Source organism: Aspergillus wentii, assembly GCF_001890725.1.
Source record: "Aspergillus wentii DTO 134E9 unplaced genomic scaffold ASPWEscaffold_3, whole genome shotgun sequence".
NCBI classification, from domain to species: Eukaryota; Fungi; Ascomycota; class Eurotiomycetes; order Eurotiales; family Aspergillaceae; genus Aspergillus; species Aspergillus wentii.
In genome coordinates, this window is record NW_024467834.1 from 3,165,986 (window position 1) to 3,180,558 (window position 14,573).

At 49.8% G+C, this 14,573-nt stretch overlaps 5 protein-coding genes across 5 annotated transcripts; 2 read left to right on the forward strand and 3 right to left on the reverse strand.

Moving 5' to 3' along the window:
• Positions 1–97: 97 nt before the first annotated feature.
• Positions 98–2,651, reverse strand: ASPWEDRAFT_59015 (WD40 repeat domain-containing protein; the record flags this gene model as incomplete). Its single annotated transcript, XM_040838430.1, has 3 exons — positions 98–1,788; positions 1,843–1,953; positions 2,009–2,651. The coding sequence occupies 3 exons, from the start codon at positions 2,649–2,651 to the stop codon at positions 389–391; spliced, it is 2,154 nt and encodes a 717-aa protein (XP_040691199.1). The 3' UTR covers positions 98–388.
• Positions 2,652–3,035: 384 nt separating this feature from the next.
• ASPWEDRAFT_50685 (putative rRNA biogenesis protein RRP5) lies at positions 3,036–8,618 on the forward strand (the record flags this gene model as incomplete). Its single annotated transcript, XM_040837480.1, has 3 exons — positions 3,036–3,500; positions 3,557–8,005; positions 8,067–8,618. 3 exons carry the CDS (start codon positions 3,036–3,038, stop codon positions 8,616–8,618), a joined length of 5,466 nt encoding a protein of 1,821 aa, XP_040691200.1.
• Positions 8,619–8,851: 233 nt separating this feature from the next.
• ASPWEDRAFT_170996 (uncharacterized protein) lies at positions 8,852–9,903 on the reverse strand (the record flags this gene model as incomplete). The annotated part of the gene is made up of 2 exons (XM_040830708.1): positions 8,852–9,809; positions 9,866–9,903. The coding sequence occupies 2 exons, from the start codon at positions 9,901–9,903 to the stop codon at positions 8,852–8,854; spliced, it is 996 nt and encodes a 331-aa protein (XP_040691201.1).
• Positions 9,904–11,287: 1,384 nt separating this feature from the next.
• Positions 11,288–12,767, forward strand: ASPWEDRAFT_458281 (uncharacterized protein). The gene has a single exon (XM_040836628.1). The coding sequence runs from the start codon at positions 11,428–11,430 to the stop codon at positions 12,595–12,597; it is 1,170 nt and encodes a 389-aa protein (XP_040691202.1). The 5' UTR covers positions 11,288–11,427; the 3' UTR covers positions 12,598–12,767.
• A 169-nt stretch (positions 12,768–12,936) lies between these two features.
• On the reverse strand, positions 12,937–14,010 carry ASPWEDRAFT_108905 (urease accessory protein UreD; the record flags this gene model as incomplete). Its single annotated transcript, XM_040828034.1, has 1 exon — positions 12,937–14,010. The coding sequence occupies one exon, from the start codon at positions 14,008–14,010 to the stop codon at positions 12,937–12,939; it is 1,074 nt and encodes a 357-aa protein (XP_040691203.1).
• Positions 14,011–14,573: the final 563 nt, after the last annotated feature.

The following is a 14,573-nucleotide window of genomic DNA, read 5'->3' on the forward strand; positions in this document are numbered from 1 at the left end:
ACAAATTGTAGTTTCATACAGCCAAGGCACGCTTCTCTTCAACAACGCCGCTCCATCAGTCAAAGAGTCCACTGAAATATATGGCAGACTACATCGATTGGATGGGAAAAAATCAAGTTTCACATTTGAATAGTAAAAGCCTCACTGATTGTGTATAGTTAGTCGGGTTTAATCCAAAAGACAACAGCCATTTTTCCTATTCGCCTTGCCTGCTAGAGGACTTCTATACCGTGTTTTGCCATGCAATGTATAACGCTAAAAGGAAAATAATGAACCAATAAATCAACCTCCAAAGTAACCAACGCCCCGCTAAATGAACAAGTTATCCATCCTGCGCCCTGAGATGCTCCTAAGAGCAGTGAAAACCATATGCTAAAAACCAGTGGAATCATTCGTCTTCGTCATCATATGAATCTGCGGTATCAGCCCAGCCGCAGTGCCACCTTCGACCCTCTGTTTCACCTCCTGCCCGGAGATCTCTGGCATCAGGGCCTTCGCGCCAACATCGGGCAGTGTGGTCATCACTGACGGTAATCAATTCTCCATTTGCAGTCCATGACACAGCAGAGACTTCTTTTTTGTGGCCCCCAACAAGCGGTGTTCCTGACTGGTATATCGGCACGGTGTCTTCCAACCGTCCGGATAAACCAACACCGGAATTAGTGCGGCGAAGACCAGAACGAGTGGAGAAAATGGGTGTAGGCGGAAGGTCATCGTCGCCTGAATCAGCCGGCATTTGGGTTGGAGAGCGAAGGAATCTTTCATCTGTAGGGAACACAACGGCACATTGATCGCTGCTTCCAACGGCAAGCATTCCTGGCTTGTCATTGATGGGTTTCCGAGCGGCAACCCTGACGTAAAACGATGCGGCCTGCAAACGCGGATGGCGGAAACCATACAGAGGTCCAAGTCCCTCCTTGTCAGAACCCCCAGTCCGTCGCGGACGATAGTTGTTCAACGAAAGCTCGGGGGCATGGCCGAGAACCAAATGCGAAGTTGAGTATGCGTAAACAGTACCATCCCGACATAGTGTATATAGTCGTGAACCATCACCGCCTAGTGTCATCGATGTGAGACCGAAACGTCTATACTTGACATGACTGTCCGGTTCCCGAGTAGTAGACACGGGAAGAACAGGTCGCCCACGGCGATTGCTATGCGCTGTCCGCAGATCCCACAATTTTACCGAGGCATTGGCTTCGGAGGCTGTCACAAAAAGATTCTCGCGACCTGGAGGGAGAAAGGCCAGCGAGGTCACGGTAACGGTGCGGCCAAGCTGAGGTTCTGCCTTGTCAGAAATTGATGTATGGGGAGGCAACCAGGAATGGGCTCCATGAACCGTGTTCAAAACCTGAGGGTAAGTCATCTTGGAATAGGTAGGCGCAACAGGTTGTTCCGAGTCGGATTCGAGCGAGCATCGAACTTGTAAAGAGGGTCTTTCAAAGCCCTTGCACCGAAGATCCCAAATATTCACATTTCCATCGCGACTACATGTCGCAAGGACCTTGTTGTTGGAATTTGGTTGAAATTGCACGCGTTTTACAGAGGAGACATGGTTGGACAAGCAATATATCGGTTTTTGGGTGGCCATGTCGATGACCAAAGAGGTTTGGTCGCCTGATGCCGTGGCCAGCAACATATCATCCGACGAAAACTCCAAGTCCATGATCGCATTCACATGTGGGTTGAATGTAAGGTACGCTTTTGAAAACCCAATCCTGTCGTTTTCGGCGGAATCCAATAACCGAATTCCTCCTTCTTCATCGCCCACTGCGACAAGCGAATTGGCTAATCAATTGGTTAAATCTTATACAGGAAATAAGTTGTCTCTAATATACTCACTATTGCAGGTTGCGGTGCAGAATGGAAGGGCATGGTTGTTTCCCACAGAGCTAGCACAGGCATGGATGTCTCCTGGTCGGGAGTAGAAATTCGAGGTCAAGTCCTGCCAGCCTAAAGATCCATGAGAACGATATCAGATGAAAGATACGATGAAAGGATAACGAACCAGCTCCAGAATTAGACCGCATGGTCACTCGATCCGCCCGTAGCCCTGATACGCTTCGCATGTATAATCCCCCAGACGTCTGCAATGCTCTTGACCGGCGGATAGGTTGGACTGGTTGAGGCGGTTTTTCAGTCGTGGTTGATTTTGTCTCATCATTATCTCCCCCAACTTCAATTTCTCTAACCGTGACGTCAATCTCTTCTTCTTCGTGAATCGGGGCCCTGACACGGACTTTTCTCAGAGGTGACGATTGGAGCGGAGAGCCAATTGAAGAGAAAGACAGTTTTCGCTTCTTGCTCGGTGTTCGAATCAGATCCGCAGATTCACTCAACGCGGCTCTATTCCCAAGGGCCTTTGATGTTTTCGTGAAAGCCGGCCCTAGCCGATTAACAGCTGGAGAGCTAAGTACCTTTAAGGCCTGCCGATTAGTTCTCACACTGCCGCCAGAATTTCCGCCATTGAGCACAGAGCGAGGTGTAAAGAATCGCCTGAATGATCGAGGAGTGACCGGGGGAGGCTTTCTAGCCTTACGTCGAAAGCCAACATCGGATGCTATCGAAGGTGGAGATGAAGGTATTTCCTGCAACAAGGGAAAGACAGGCTCAGATCGTGGTACTTCAGGAAGATCATGGCTGAAATCCATTATGCACCAGGGATAAGGACATTCTACAATTAAAGAGTGAATGAAAAAAAAGAATTGGGAGGAGAGGGAGAGAGCCCTAGGTGGAAGAGAATAATCCAAGCATGGTGGAGCAGAATTGAGGGCCGAAAACGCCAGAAATGCGCACGTCGCGGCCAGAACGAGACGAGGGCGAGTCTCGTGTTTTTTCGTGACGCGCAGCGCCGTTTGCGGCAGGCGGTGAGGTATTCAATTAAAGTAAGATGCTAGACCATATATGGAAGGCGGTCGGGTTGGGCGGTTTTTTTTTCTATTCATGAAATTTTAATTTTTTTTTCGTCGTCCGCAGATTGAGAGGCTTTGGAGCAGCTCAACGAGTCTGCCCTTTTTGCTAACATTTCATTCACAATGGCGCCCATTAAACGCAAGGGCAATACTGCCGAGGAGGCAGCAGCTCGTCAGCCCCAAAAGCGTGTACGAGTTGGCGCAGAGGATCGCAAGAAGAAGGACCAGAAGCAAAACACCGCGGAGGAGGGCAAATCGAAGCCCACTTCTACCAAAGCTTCCGAGCTTTCTGTTTTGCGCGATGATGAACCATCCTTCCCTCGTGGTGGTGCAAGTGTGTTGACCCCGCTCGAGCGGAAACAGATTCAAATCCAAGCAACAAAGGATGTACTCTTCGAGCAGAAAGGATCCAAGAAGTCGTCTGGCAACTTGGGAGATGAGGATGATGATGAGGATGTCGACATGGGTAATGCGGATGATACAGCCACTTCCACAAAGAAGCCTCGCAAACGGAAGACAAAGGGCAAGAAAAATGCGGAACAGGATGCAGCAGAGAAAACTGTTCGCATTGAAGGTCTTAACTTCAAGGTACGCCCGAAAAAAACATTTGTCTTGTATGATGAACTATGAACTGACAAGAACAGCGCATTGTGCCTGGGTCTATGGTTCTAGGCCAAGTTTCAAGCATCAACGCCCACGATATTGGTCTTTCTCTCCCTAATAACCTGACCGGTTACGTTCCCTTGACGGCTGTTTCGAAAGGCCTCGAGCAAAAGATTGAGAAGATGCTGAACGAAGACGAAAATGACGAAGCAGATGATGACGAGGATGACGACGATTCTTTGGACCTGAGCGACTACTTCTATCTGGGACAGTATTTGCGGGCATACGTTGTCTCTGTCGGGAGCAATGCAGCGGATGCCAGCTCGCGGAATAAGAAACGTATTGAGCTTTCGGTCGACCCTAGACAAGCGAATTCCGGACTCTCCAAGTCTGATTTGGAGTTGAACACCGCCGTTCAAGCTTCGGTTATTAGTGTGGAGGATCATGGTTTGGTTATGGATTTGGGCATTGAGGGCTCAGAGCTCAAGGGTTTCATGTCCAAGAAAGAAATTGACCCCAAAGTCGATTACTTGAGCATCAAGGAAGGGTCTTCCTTTTTGTGTATTGTCACTGGCCAGAACGCCAACGGAAACGTCGTCAAATTGTCCGCCAACCTCCAGTCTTCTGGATCGATCAAGAAGTCGCATTACCTCAGCACAGCGCCTACGATCAGCTCTTTCCTGCCAGGCACTGCCGCAGAGATTCTTTTGACCGATGTTTCGTCGAGTGGAATGGTTGGAAAGATCATGGGCATGTTGGATGCAACTGTGGACCTCGTTCAATCTGGTGGTAATACCGGTAAAGACGACCTGACCAAGAAGTTCCAGAACGGCGCCAAGATCAAGGGCCGTCTCGTGTGTACATTCCCATCTTCGGAGCCATTCAAGGTCGGGTTTTCGTTGCTTGACCATGTTCTCAGATTTGCCTCTGACGGTCATGGACCTGGCTCAGCCGACGATGCTCCCGCCATTTCCGCTATCGTCCCCGATTCCAAGGTTGTGAAGGTTGATCCCGGCCTTGGTGTTTACGTTCAAATCGGTTCCACAAACCATAGAGGTTTCGTCCATGTTTCGAGGCTATCGGACGGAAATGTTGAATCTATTTCTCCCGAGACAGGGCCATTCCGCGTTGACTCGACACACGAGGCAAGGGTGATTAGTTACAATGTCCTGGATGATCTTTATTTGCTTTCTTTCGAGAGGAAGGTCATCGACCAGCCTTTCCTTCGCCTCGAAGATGTCAACATCGGTGCAGTGGTAAAAGGAAAGGTCGAGAAGCTTCTGATTGGTGCAGCTGGAGTTGATGGACTTATTGTATCGTTGGCTGATGGTATCACTGGACTTGTTCCGGCCGTGCATCTCGCAGACACGGCTCTTCAGTTCCCCGAGAAGAAGTTCAGAGAGGGCATGACAGTCTCTGCCAGGATTCTATCAGTCAACTTAGAGAAGCGTCAGATTCGGTTGACCTTGAAGAAGAGTCTGCTGAACAGCGAGTCTGCCATATGGAAGGACTACAAAGACATTGTTCCCGGAGCGCAATCTCCAGGAACTATCGTTAACCTCCAGTCTCACGGTGCCGTCGTTCAATTCTATGGAACTGTCCGAGGCTTCCTTCCCGTGTCAGAGATGAGTGAAGCTTATATCAAGGATCCTTCTCAACACTTCAGACAAGGTCAGGTTGTGAGCGTCCATGCATTGAGCGTGGATGCATCTCTTGGAAAACTAGCAGTGTCCTGCAAAGACCCTTCAACATTCACCGAAACCTATAAAAAGGCCTTTGAGAACATCCACCCAGGATTGCTCGTCACGGGCACTGTCTTCGAAAAGTCCGGCGATGATGTGCTTCTCAAACTCGACGAGTTTGGTCTTGTGGCTCGCTTGGATCTTGAGCAAATTGTCGATGGTTCGATCACCAAACAGGGCTCAACCCTTTCGAAGATTCGTGTCGGACAGAAGCTCAATGATCTCCTCGTCCTCGACATTCAGCGGGCTCACAGACTCATCAAGGTGTCGGGCAAATCCAGTCTCAAGAAGGCCGTAAAGCAAGGCGCCCTCCCCGGAAAGTTTGAAGATGTCCAAGAAGGTGCCGAAGTCACTGGTTTCATCCGCAACATTACTTTCGATGGCCTGTTCGTTGAATTCTTGGGCGGCCTGATCGGCTTGGTACCTAAGCGGCTTGTCGCTGACGAGCTTACAACACAGCCTGCTTTCGGCATGACAAAGTCGCAGACGGTCTCTGCGACGGTTCACTCTGTTGATACTGACTTCCGAAGATTCATCCTGAGTATGAAGCCCGCGGAAGCTACCCACGCCGGACCCAAGACATCTACTAAGGCCGCCAAGGCTGAGAAGCCCAATCATGCCGACGATGCCGTCACAAACGCTGTTGACGAGAGTATCAAGTCAATGTCAGACTTCACTTTCGGAAGGATTACTAAGTGCAAGGTCGTTTCGATCAAGGCAACCCAGGTCAATGTTCAGCTTGCAGACAACATCCAGGGACGAATTGACGTGTCTGAGATCTTCGACAAGCGGGAGGATATCAAGGATCGTAAACAGCCTCTCCGATTTTTCCGCCCGAAGCAGCTTCTTGAAGCCAGGGTTCTTGGTGTTCACGACGCCCGAAACCACAAGTTCCTGCCCATCACTCACCGTAACGGCAAATACCCAGTTTTCGAGCTTTCCCTCAAGCCTAGCTTCCTCAAGGCTGCGAACCCCACCCCGCTCAACTTGGAACAAGTCCAGGTTGGATCTTCGTGGTTAGGATTCATCAACAACATTGCTGATGACTGCCTCTGGGTTAACTTGTCGCCAAACGTACGAGGCAGACTCCGCTTCATGGATGCATCCGATGATCTGTCTCTTTTGGCGGATGTGGAGAAGCACTTCCCTATTGGATCGGCTTTGAAGGTTAATGTGACAGCTGTTGACACTTCGAAGGGTCGTCTGGATCTTTCGGCCAAGCAAAGCGCTGATAAGCTCTCGTTTACGGATCTTTCTGTGGGCATGGTTTTGGCTGGAAGAGTTACCAAGGTTACTGAGAAGCAAGTCATTTTGCAACTGAGTGACTCAATCGTCGGTGCGGTCAATTTGATTGACATGGCCGACGACTATTCCAAGGCCAACCCTACGATATGCAACAAAAACGAGGTGCTTCGTGTTTGCGTTATTGGCATTGATAAGAACAATAAGAAGGTCTCTCTTTCTCTCCGACCCTCGAGAGTCCTGAGTTCTTCACTCCCTGTCCAAGATCCTGAAATTTCTTCCATGGGACAGCTTAAGGTGAACGACGTTGTCCGCGGATTTGTCCGAAGAGTGGCTGACAGTGGACTCTTCGTGGCATTGGGCCACGATGTCACTGCCTATGTCCGAGTTTCTGATCTCTCTGACTCTTATCTGAAGGAGTGGAAGGATTCTTTCCAGGTGGACCAACTTGTCAAGGGCCGGGTGACTCTTGTCGACCCGGAACAGGGCAAACTGCAATTGACCCTGAAAGAGTCCGCCTTGGATCCCAACTACAAGACGCCCATTACACTCCGCGATCTTAAGCCTGGACAGATTGTCACCGGAAAGGTTCGCAAGGTCGAGGAGTTTGGTGCTTTCGTTGTCATTGATGGATCCGCAAACATCAGTGGTCTTTGCCACCGTAGCGAAATGTCTGAAAACCGGGTCGAGGATGCTCGAACTCTCTATGAAGAAGGTGACGCCGTGAAGGCCAAGATCATCAAGATTGACCGCAAGCAGGAAAAGATCTCTTTTGGATTGAAGGCGTCTTACTTTAAGGACGAGGACGAGGACGAAGAGAGTGGCAGCGACGAGGATGATGAATCCTTGGATGGTCTCGGTGGCGTTGGCGTTGAGGGAAGCGACGATGACGACGAAGATGACGATGATGACGATATGTCTATGGGAGGAGTCGACCTTGAAGATGAGAGTGAAAGTGATGATGATGAAGAGAGCGATGACGATGTGGAGATGGCCAATGCTCCCTCAAACAAGGAGGGAGGCCTCGGTGCCGGTGGCTTCGATTGGAGTGGAAATGTCAAGGATGATGAAAACGCGGCTGTCCAGTCTGATTCCGATGATGAGGACAACACCCACAAGAAGAAGAAGAAGAACCGCAAGGCCGAAATTGAGGTTGACCGTACTGGCGACTTGGATGCCAACGGACCGCAGTCAGTTGCCGACTATGAACGACTTCTGCTCGGTGAACCCGACTCTTCTCTGTTGTGGCTCCAGTACATGGCTTTCCAGCTGGAACTTGGTGAGGTTGAGAAGGCCCGTGAAATCGCCGAACGAGCCCTTCGCACCATTACCATTGGGCAAGATACCGAGAAGCTGAACATCTGGGTGGCATTGCTCAACTTGGAGAACACCTATGGCAACGATGATACCCTCGAGGAGGTGTTCAAGCGCGCGTGCCAGTACAACGATACTCAGGAGATCTACGAGCGAATGACCAGCATTTATATCCAGTCAGGAAAGAACGAGGTAAGGCTTTCATTGCCAATTATTGTATAAGACAAGTTGCTAACCACAATCTCTACTACAGAAAGCCGATGAGCTTTTCCAGACCGCTCTCAAGAAGAAGATCTTCCAGTCCCCCAAGATCTTCCTCAACTACGCCAGCTTCCTGTTCGATTCCATGGCTGCTCCTGAGCGTGGTCGTGCGCTGCTGCCTCGCGCTCTTCAGTCTCTTCCCTCTCACACCCACGTGGAAACGACCTCCAAGTTCGGTCAGTTGGAGTTCCGCTCGGCCAATGGAGACGTCGAGCGTGGCCGGACCGTGTTCGAAGGTCTTCTTTCCTCGTTCCCCAAGCGTATGGACCTGTGGAACATTCTGCTGGACTTGGAGATGAAGGCTGGCGATGCGGAGCAGGTCCGCCGGTTGTTCGAGCGCGTTCTCGGCATCCAGAATGTCAAGAAGGGTGGTGCTGTCTCGGTGGATGCGAGCAAGAAGGTCAAGGCCAAGCAGGCTCGTTTCCTCTTCAAGAAGTGGCTTGCTTTTGAGGAGAAGCTTGCAGCCGACGGTGGTAATGACAAGATGGTGGAAGAGATCAAGGCCAAGGCTGCCGACTACGTCAAGTCTCTGCAGCAGGAGTAAACGTTGTAATTACTACGCTTGAAAAGTTTCTTTGTTTGTTTTCTGGGCATATTGGAGTTGCTGTGAGCCATTCGGTACAGTGTATATAAAAAGCATTACACCTCAAATACTTTTCTTTTCTTTTTACTATTTATAAATATCACAAATGTTCGAATACAAGAATGAGATGATGATTCAAGGAAAGGGTAACGCTCTCATAACATAAGAAGCCAAAAGAGTGAATTTTGGGTATATCATTGCCGCTTCTCGGCCATCAATCGTCTATACTCCTCGACAATATTCCTTCTCTCATCCGCAAGCTCTTCTCTTCGTCGCAAACTTCCCACCGCAGTTGGCACGTTGGCGACATCGATTTTAGCACCGCCGTGGACCTTGAAAGGCGCCTTGGGCTTCTTCAATTCCGGCGGTGCCTGGACGACATCAAACGGATTGGTCTGTTTGTTGGCACGCTCTTTCTTGTTCAACTTGGCCCACGGATCCCTTTCTTTGACGCCAGCATCACCCTTCTTAGCGCCTCCCTTCTTCTTCGCTCTGGCCTGTGCAGCCTCTGTCTCCCACTCCTTCCACAGCTCCAGCTGGTCCTCCATTTCGTCCTGTCGCTCTTCCCGCTCCGCAGCCTCGCGTTCCCGGATCTTCTTGTCGTCTTCACGCCACATTCGCTGCAGCCGGCGCAGGTGCTTCTCGTGCTTCGTCCGTCGCTCTTCGCGGATCTTGGGCATATTCGGGTCATTCACCTTACCCGACTTCTTCATAGCAGACAAGGGCATCTCGCGATCGACACGGGCCGCGAAATCGGACAATTTCTCACCGGGGAGGATCGAAAGCGTCGACTTGGGCTCGGCCGGTGCGGGAGCAGGGGCAGGGGCCGGAGCATCGTTAGAGGCGGCGGTGGATTTCTTCTTCTTTGCGTTCGACGCATCGCCCGCATCGCGCTTCCGCTTTTTGTTCTTGGGTTCGTCGGGTTTGGAGGGTTGAGAGGGTTGTTGCCTCGCCTGCTGGAATTGCATCAGGCGACGAAAGGCTCGGGGCGTATCATCTTCGAGGGCTTTCTTGGGACGGGATTCGGGTTGTTTGGCGGTTGCCTTGGGGGGTGGTTTGGGTTTTGTGTGCTTTTTGGCTTTGGTCTTTACAGCGTTGGGATCGCGGACGGGGAGAGATTTTGCGATCTGGGTGGGGGGGAGGTCGTAGGTGCTGGTTTGGGGTGGTTAGAGTATTTCTTAATTGAGAATTTTTGTGTAATGGCTTACCTGGCGTCATTTCCACGCCTTTTGTGTTTGTGAGGCATCTTGACTGCGTTGGATGGTTGTGGTTTGGCCTGTCTGGAGGAAATTGAGCGGAGTTGAACTTTTTCGCTCTGGGTTCTTATCGATAAGCGGCCAGACCAGATTAGCACAGGCGATGTTTTACCATGAATTCATCTCATTCTATGGTGTTTCACTTGGTTTAATCTATATATTCTTTTGATGTTAATATATATGAGTACTATTTCAGGATAGTGTAGCCAGTTGCATCTATCGTTATGGTAGACCAATGTAATTGCAGTTCAATCATTTCCACTTTCCGCGTTTATATATAGCAAAGATCAATATGCATATTGGATTCGTTTAAAGCAGAGATACGGTTTACAGTATGTTGTAGGGTCAGTCAGGATAAGCTGGAATGGAGATAAAATTATGCCTTTAATGAGGAGTATTATGCGTGCTCGTATACAACTTTTGGTGGTTACTCGAGTGATGCTTGTTCGGTTGATGATGATGCATCTTGGTGATCTACAATGCAATCCAACAAAGTCCGTATTGCTTTTTATTCCTTCTATATCCCGTTCCTCGTGGGATGAAGTATACTGGCTCTATTTCTGAGTGTTATTTAATTAAGGAGTACAATCAGGTATCCCACATTGCATAAATATCCGCAGATAGAACCTCGAATGACAGTATACAGGGTAATTTACTCTCAAATTGCACCAAGTGATCTTAAATTACTCGCAGGGAATTACCCAAGTGTAATATAAGTAACACTTTCCTGCTGTAAATTGACTCATTTTCTTCTGATGGTGGCACAAAAGAGGATGGCTGTGTTGTTATACAAACCCCACACTTGCAAGGATACAATTAAGGAACCATCAGATGATCTGAATGTGATAATTGATGATAATTTCACAATGTTCTTACACGTACTTTTATACTGATATTCATGATGATATAATTCTACGTCTATGATGCTATACTATCCTGACCGGCCAATCATCGTCGCCATCGCAGCACATGGCTTCGCTTGGCCCAAAGCGGACGGGAAAAGCTTCAACCAAAGTTGGCACTGAAGAACCCCTCAACTGCTTGCGTCGATCTGTATATCCCTCGCTTTTAAACCATCATGTAGCGTTAATCCTCCATCTCAAGTTATCATCTCTTGAGATATCACAAAACCTCAAGATCGAAAATGTCCTGGAATCCTGGTTCCCCGCAGCCCCCCAACTGGACCTCGATGAAGTCATCGCAAAACAATGTCGATCAGGACGGACAAGATGACATGCACAAGGCGGAATTCGATCTCGATGTCGAAGCACCAGATGAAGATGTGATTGAGGAGCTTCCTCAGCATCTCCGATCAGCGACTCCGTTTTGGTGCCGACAGCTCCGAGCTATCCTGTCCTTTGCTTCTCCATCCTCCTATCCTTCAACATTAACTCCAGCTGCTGTCCCACTCCTCTCACCACATGGACAGCGTTCAAAGAAATCCCACAGACAACTCACCAAGCCAATCCTTCGCTGCTTGCTGTATTTAGTCCTTGCCTTCTTCGTCATGCTGTATGACCCCATCCTGCTGTCAATCACTGGCTCCAACTCACCATAGCAGAGGCATCATCCAGTTCATCGTCATCACATGCGGCATCGTCATAACTTTCTTCCCGGATGAATTCGATCGCGCATCCAATTACTGGCACCATCGACATCATAATCTCAACACAGCCGAAGCGGTGTCGCATTGGCCCACCGACATTTCAAGGGATATTACCCCGATCGGCTGCCACTCCCACAACGACTACTGGCGTCGAGTGCCCCTTTTCTCAGCACTACAGGCAGGATGCATCAGCGTTGAGGCTGACGTATGGCTGTTCGATGACGATCTCTACGTGGGACACACCACCTCAGCCCTTGCGCCCAAACGAACATTGCGAACCATGTACATTGAGCCGTTGCTTAGGGTGCTCGACAAGCAGAATCCAACCACGCACTTTAACCGTGACCGACATGCAGCTTCAGCTTCAGCTTCACGTGCTCAGGGCGTTTTCGATACCGATCCAGCGCAGACCCTGGTTCTGCTGATTGATTTCAAGACTGACGGGCCTGCAACTTGGTCGCATGTTGTTGCGCAGCTATCGCCTCTGCGCGAGCGTGGCTACTTGACTCATTTTAATGGGAAAGAGGTCATCCCAGGCCCTGTGACTGTCGTTGGAACAGGGAATACCCCGTTTGATTTACTGACGTCAGTTTCTACGTATCGAGATATTTTCTTCGACGCACCTCTTGATGTATTGATTGACGACAACAACACCACCTCCACACAGTACCAAGATGAAGGTAACCAAGCGCCCCAGAACACTATAGCCAAACCAGCACCTACCGGAAATCGCGGCCAAGGCTTGTCCGGCACTTCTGCGGACATGATTATCAACCCCAACACATTCAACACCACCAACAGCTACTACGCTTCTGTCTCCTTCCGGAAATCAATCGGAATGCCCTGGCAGTTCCATCTCAGTGACCAGCAGATGGCTCGTATCAGGAAACACGTTCAAGCAGCCCATAGCCATGGACTCAAGGTTCGATACTGGGGTATCCCTAGCTGGCCTCGGAGCTTGAGGAACCACATCTGGACCGTGTTGGCCCGGGAAAGTGTTGATATTCTTAATGTAGATGATCTAGAAAGTGCCGCTAGGAAGGATTGGCGGCCTAGTTTGTTTGATTGGTGGAGTTGATCTCGGCATCGAGTGCCTAAACTGAGATCGACCTTGGTTAGGTACTTAAGATACTTGGCTTGGATTACGGCGTTGTGGTTTATCATAGATAGTAGATACCTTTGGGATGTTGGACTCGTGTTTTGGTAATAAATATAGAACTTTCAATAACCTTTTTTTTTTCTTTTCTCCAAAGCCATATGAATATGTAAAACGCGACTGACGTTATGGTTCAGAGCTGTCAAAAGGTGCGTCAACTGCTTGTCCGTATAGACAGCAGTAACATGGACGCGGGTATCACAATTTCAACGCTGAACCTCGGTCTCGACCGAAAGATGAAATATGAACAAACATGCACGCCTATAGGCAGAACATGGCTTCCTCCCCAAACTCCCGTAGAATACTTCCCTCTTCGCGGATGATATCCCCTAGCCAGTCCTTGGCTGTCTCGAAATCCTGGGCGCCGAACTTGACGAGCACGAAGCCAGCCCGGACGCGAGCCGCAGTCCAGGTGACGTTCAACCCGGAATTAGGAGAGGGATTTGATGTCGGTGCAACAGACGGCGATGCCCAGTTGCGGGCACCGATACGCGGCTGCGACGTGAACCGGTCCATGATGAAAGTTGCGAGACCGTCAAAGACAGGCCCGTACAGAATAAAAGTACCCACGATCCCATGGGGCCGTGTGCGTTCCCGGACTCGGCCCCTGCGGGCGCATTCTTGTTCCTCGTCTTCGAAATCGTCCTCGTCGTATTCATCATGCAGGATGACCGAGTCACGGAGGAGAAGCTTTTTATCCCCCCTTTCATCCTCGGACCATACCTCGTTCTTTCCTTTCCACAGATGGAAGTCCCAATTCTCCCCTCGGGAGCCTCGGCCTTGGGTTACCCAGTCCAGGATGCATAGGCTGCTTCTCTTGCCATCTCTAACTGTCCCGTCCACGGTGAATGTCTGGATCTGTTCATAGCGGCTGTCTCTGTAAGGCACAGCAGGGTCGGGCAGATAGCACAGGGCGGCTTCGCTCTCCACCCGCACGTTCAGCAGTTGCCTACTCATATCAGGCATCTGGTGGGCCGGAGTCCCCCGTCGTCCCTTGACAGTGGCACTGGGTTCTGTTTTGAAGATCTTGGTGCTTCCCTGGGGCGTTGTGACAACAAGTCTTGTTTGTGGATCGAGTGTGATGGAGACATCAATGTGATCACCGGGGAGAAGGCCACCGCCATAGGTAAGGAGGTATAGATGAACGGGTCGAGAAGAAGGACATTCTAGAGCAGAGGATTGAGGGATGAAGCCCGGAGCACGGGTGAGCAGCTTCAAGGGATATTTGTAGGTCAAGGTTGTGAGCGTAGGAACCGAAGGAGGAAGTAGAGTCAAGACGACCTTGCCATGCCCCGGCTTAGCAATGGCGGATTGGAATGGTGATTTCACCGGCATTGTGGATGGTTATGACGAAGGATTGATGCCTAGGAAAAAATCGATCGAATGTGAAAACAAAGATGTAGGAGAAAGGGATATCGAGCACGGGTTATATAATAGGCAAATAGTCGGTTAGTAGGGCCTGCAGCATGACGATTGAAGATCACACAAGAATCGATAGATCTGCTTTGCTGCTATTCATATAGTATCCCAAATATTAATATTGCTTCGGCCGGATGGCGTCACAAACAGGACAAGAAATCCAGCCAGACCAGCCGAAGGACAACTGTACCTCCTAGACGAACGTATAGTTGCGGGGAACGCTGACCCCGTGAAACCTCACAGACACTTGGCTGTCCATCATCAACTCCGGATGTGCAACCGTGATGGAGACGCTGTGATTTTCATTACGGCATTGATATCATTTTTCTCCGGGGTTAGGGTTTGTCCGACGCAGGCAGGTCTTGGCGTGGTGCCGTATTCTATTCATAATTTTGCGTATTTAGTACGCCGCTGATCGTTACCGGCGTGTTGGTTTTACCGCTCCCGGTAATTCGTTTTCATGACAGAACCGTTATTCA

Excerpts from the sequence above, each read along its gene's own strand:
- ASPWEDRAFT_458281 (XM_040836628.1), top strand. The coding sequence starts at position 11,428 with ATGACCCCATCCTGCTGTCAATCACTGGCTCCAACTCACCATAGCAGA.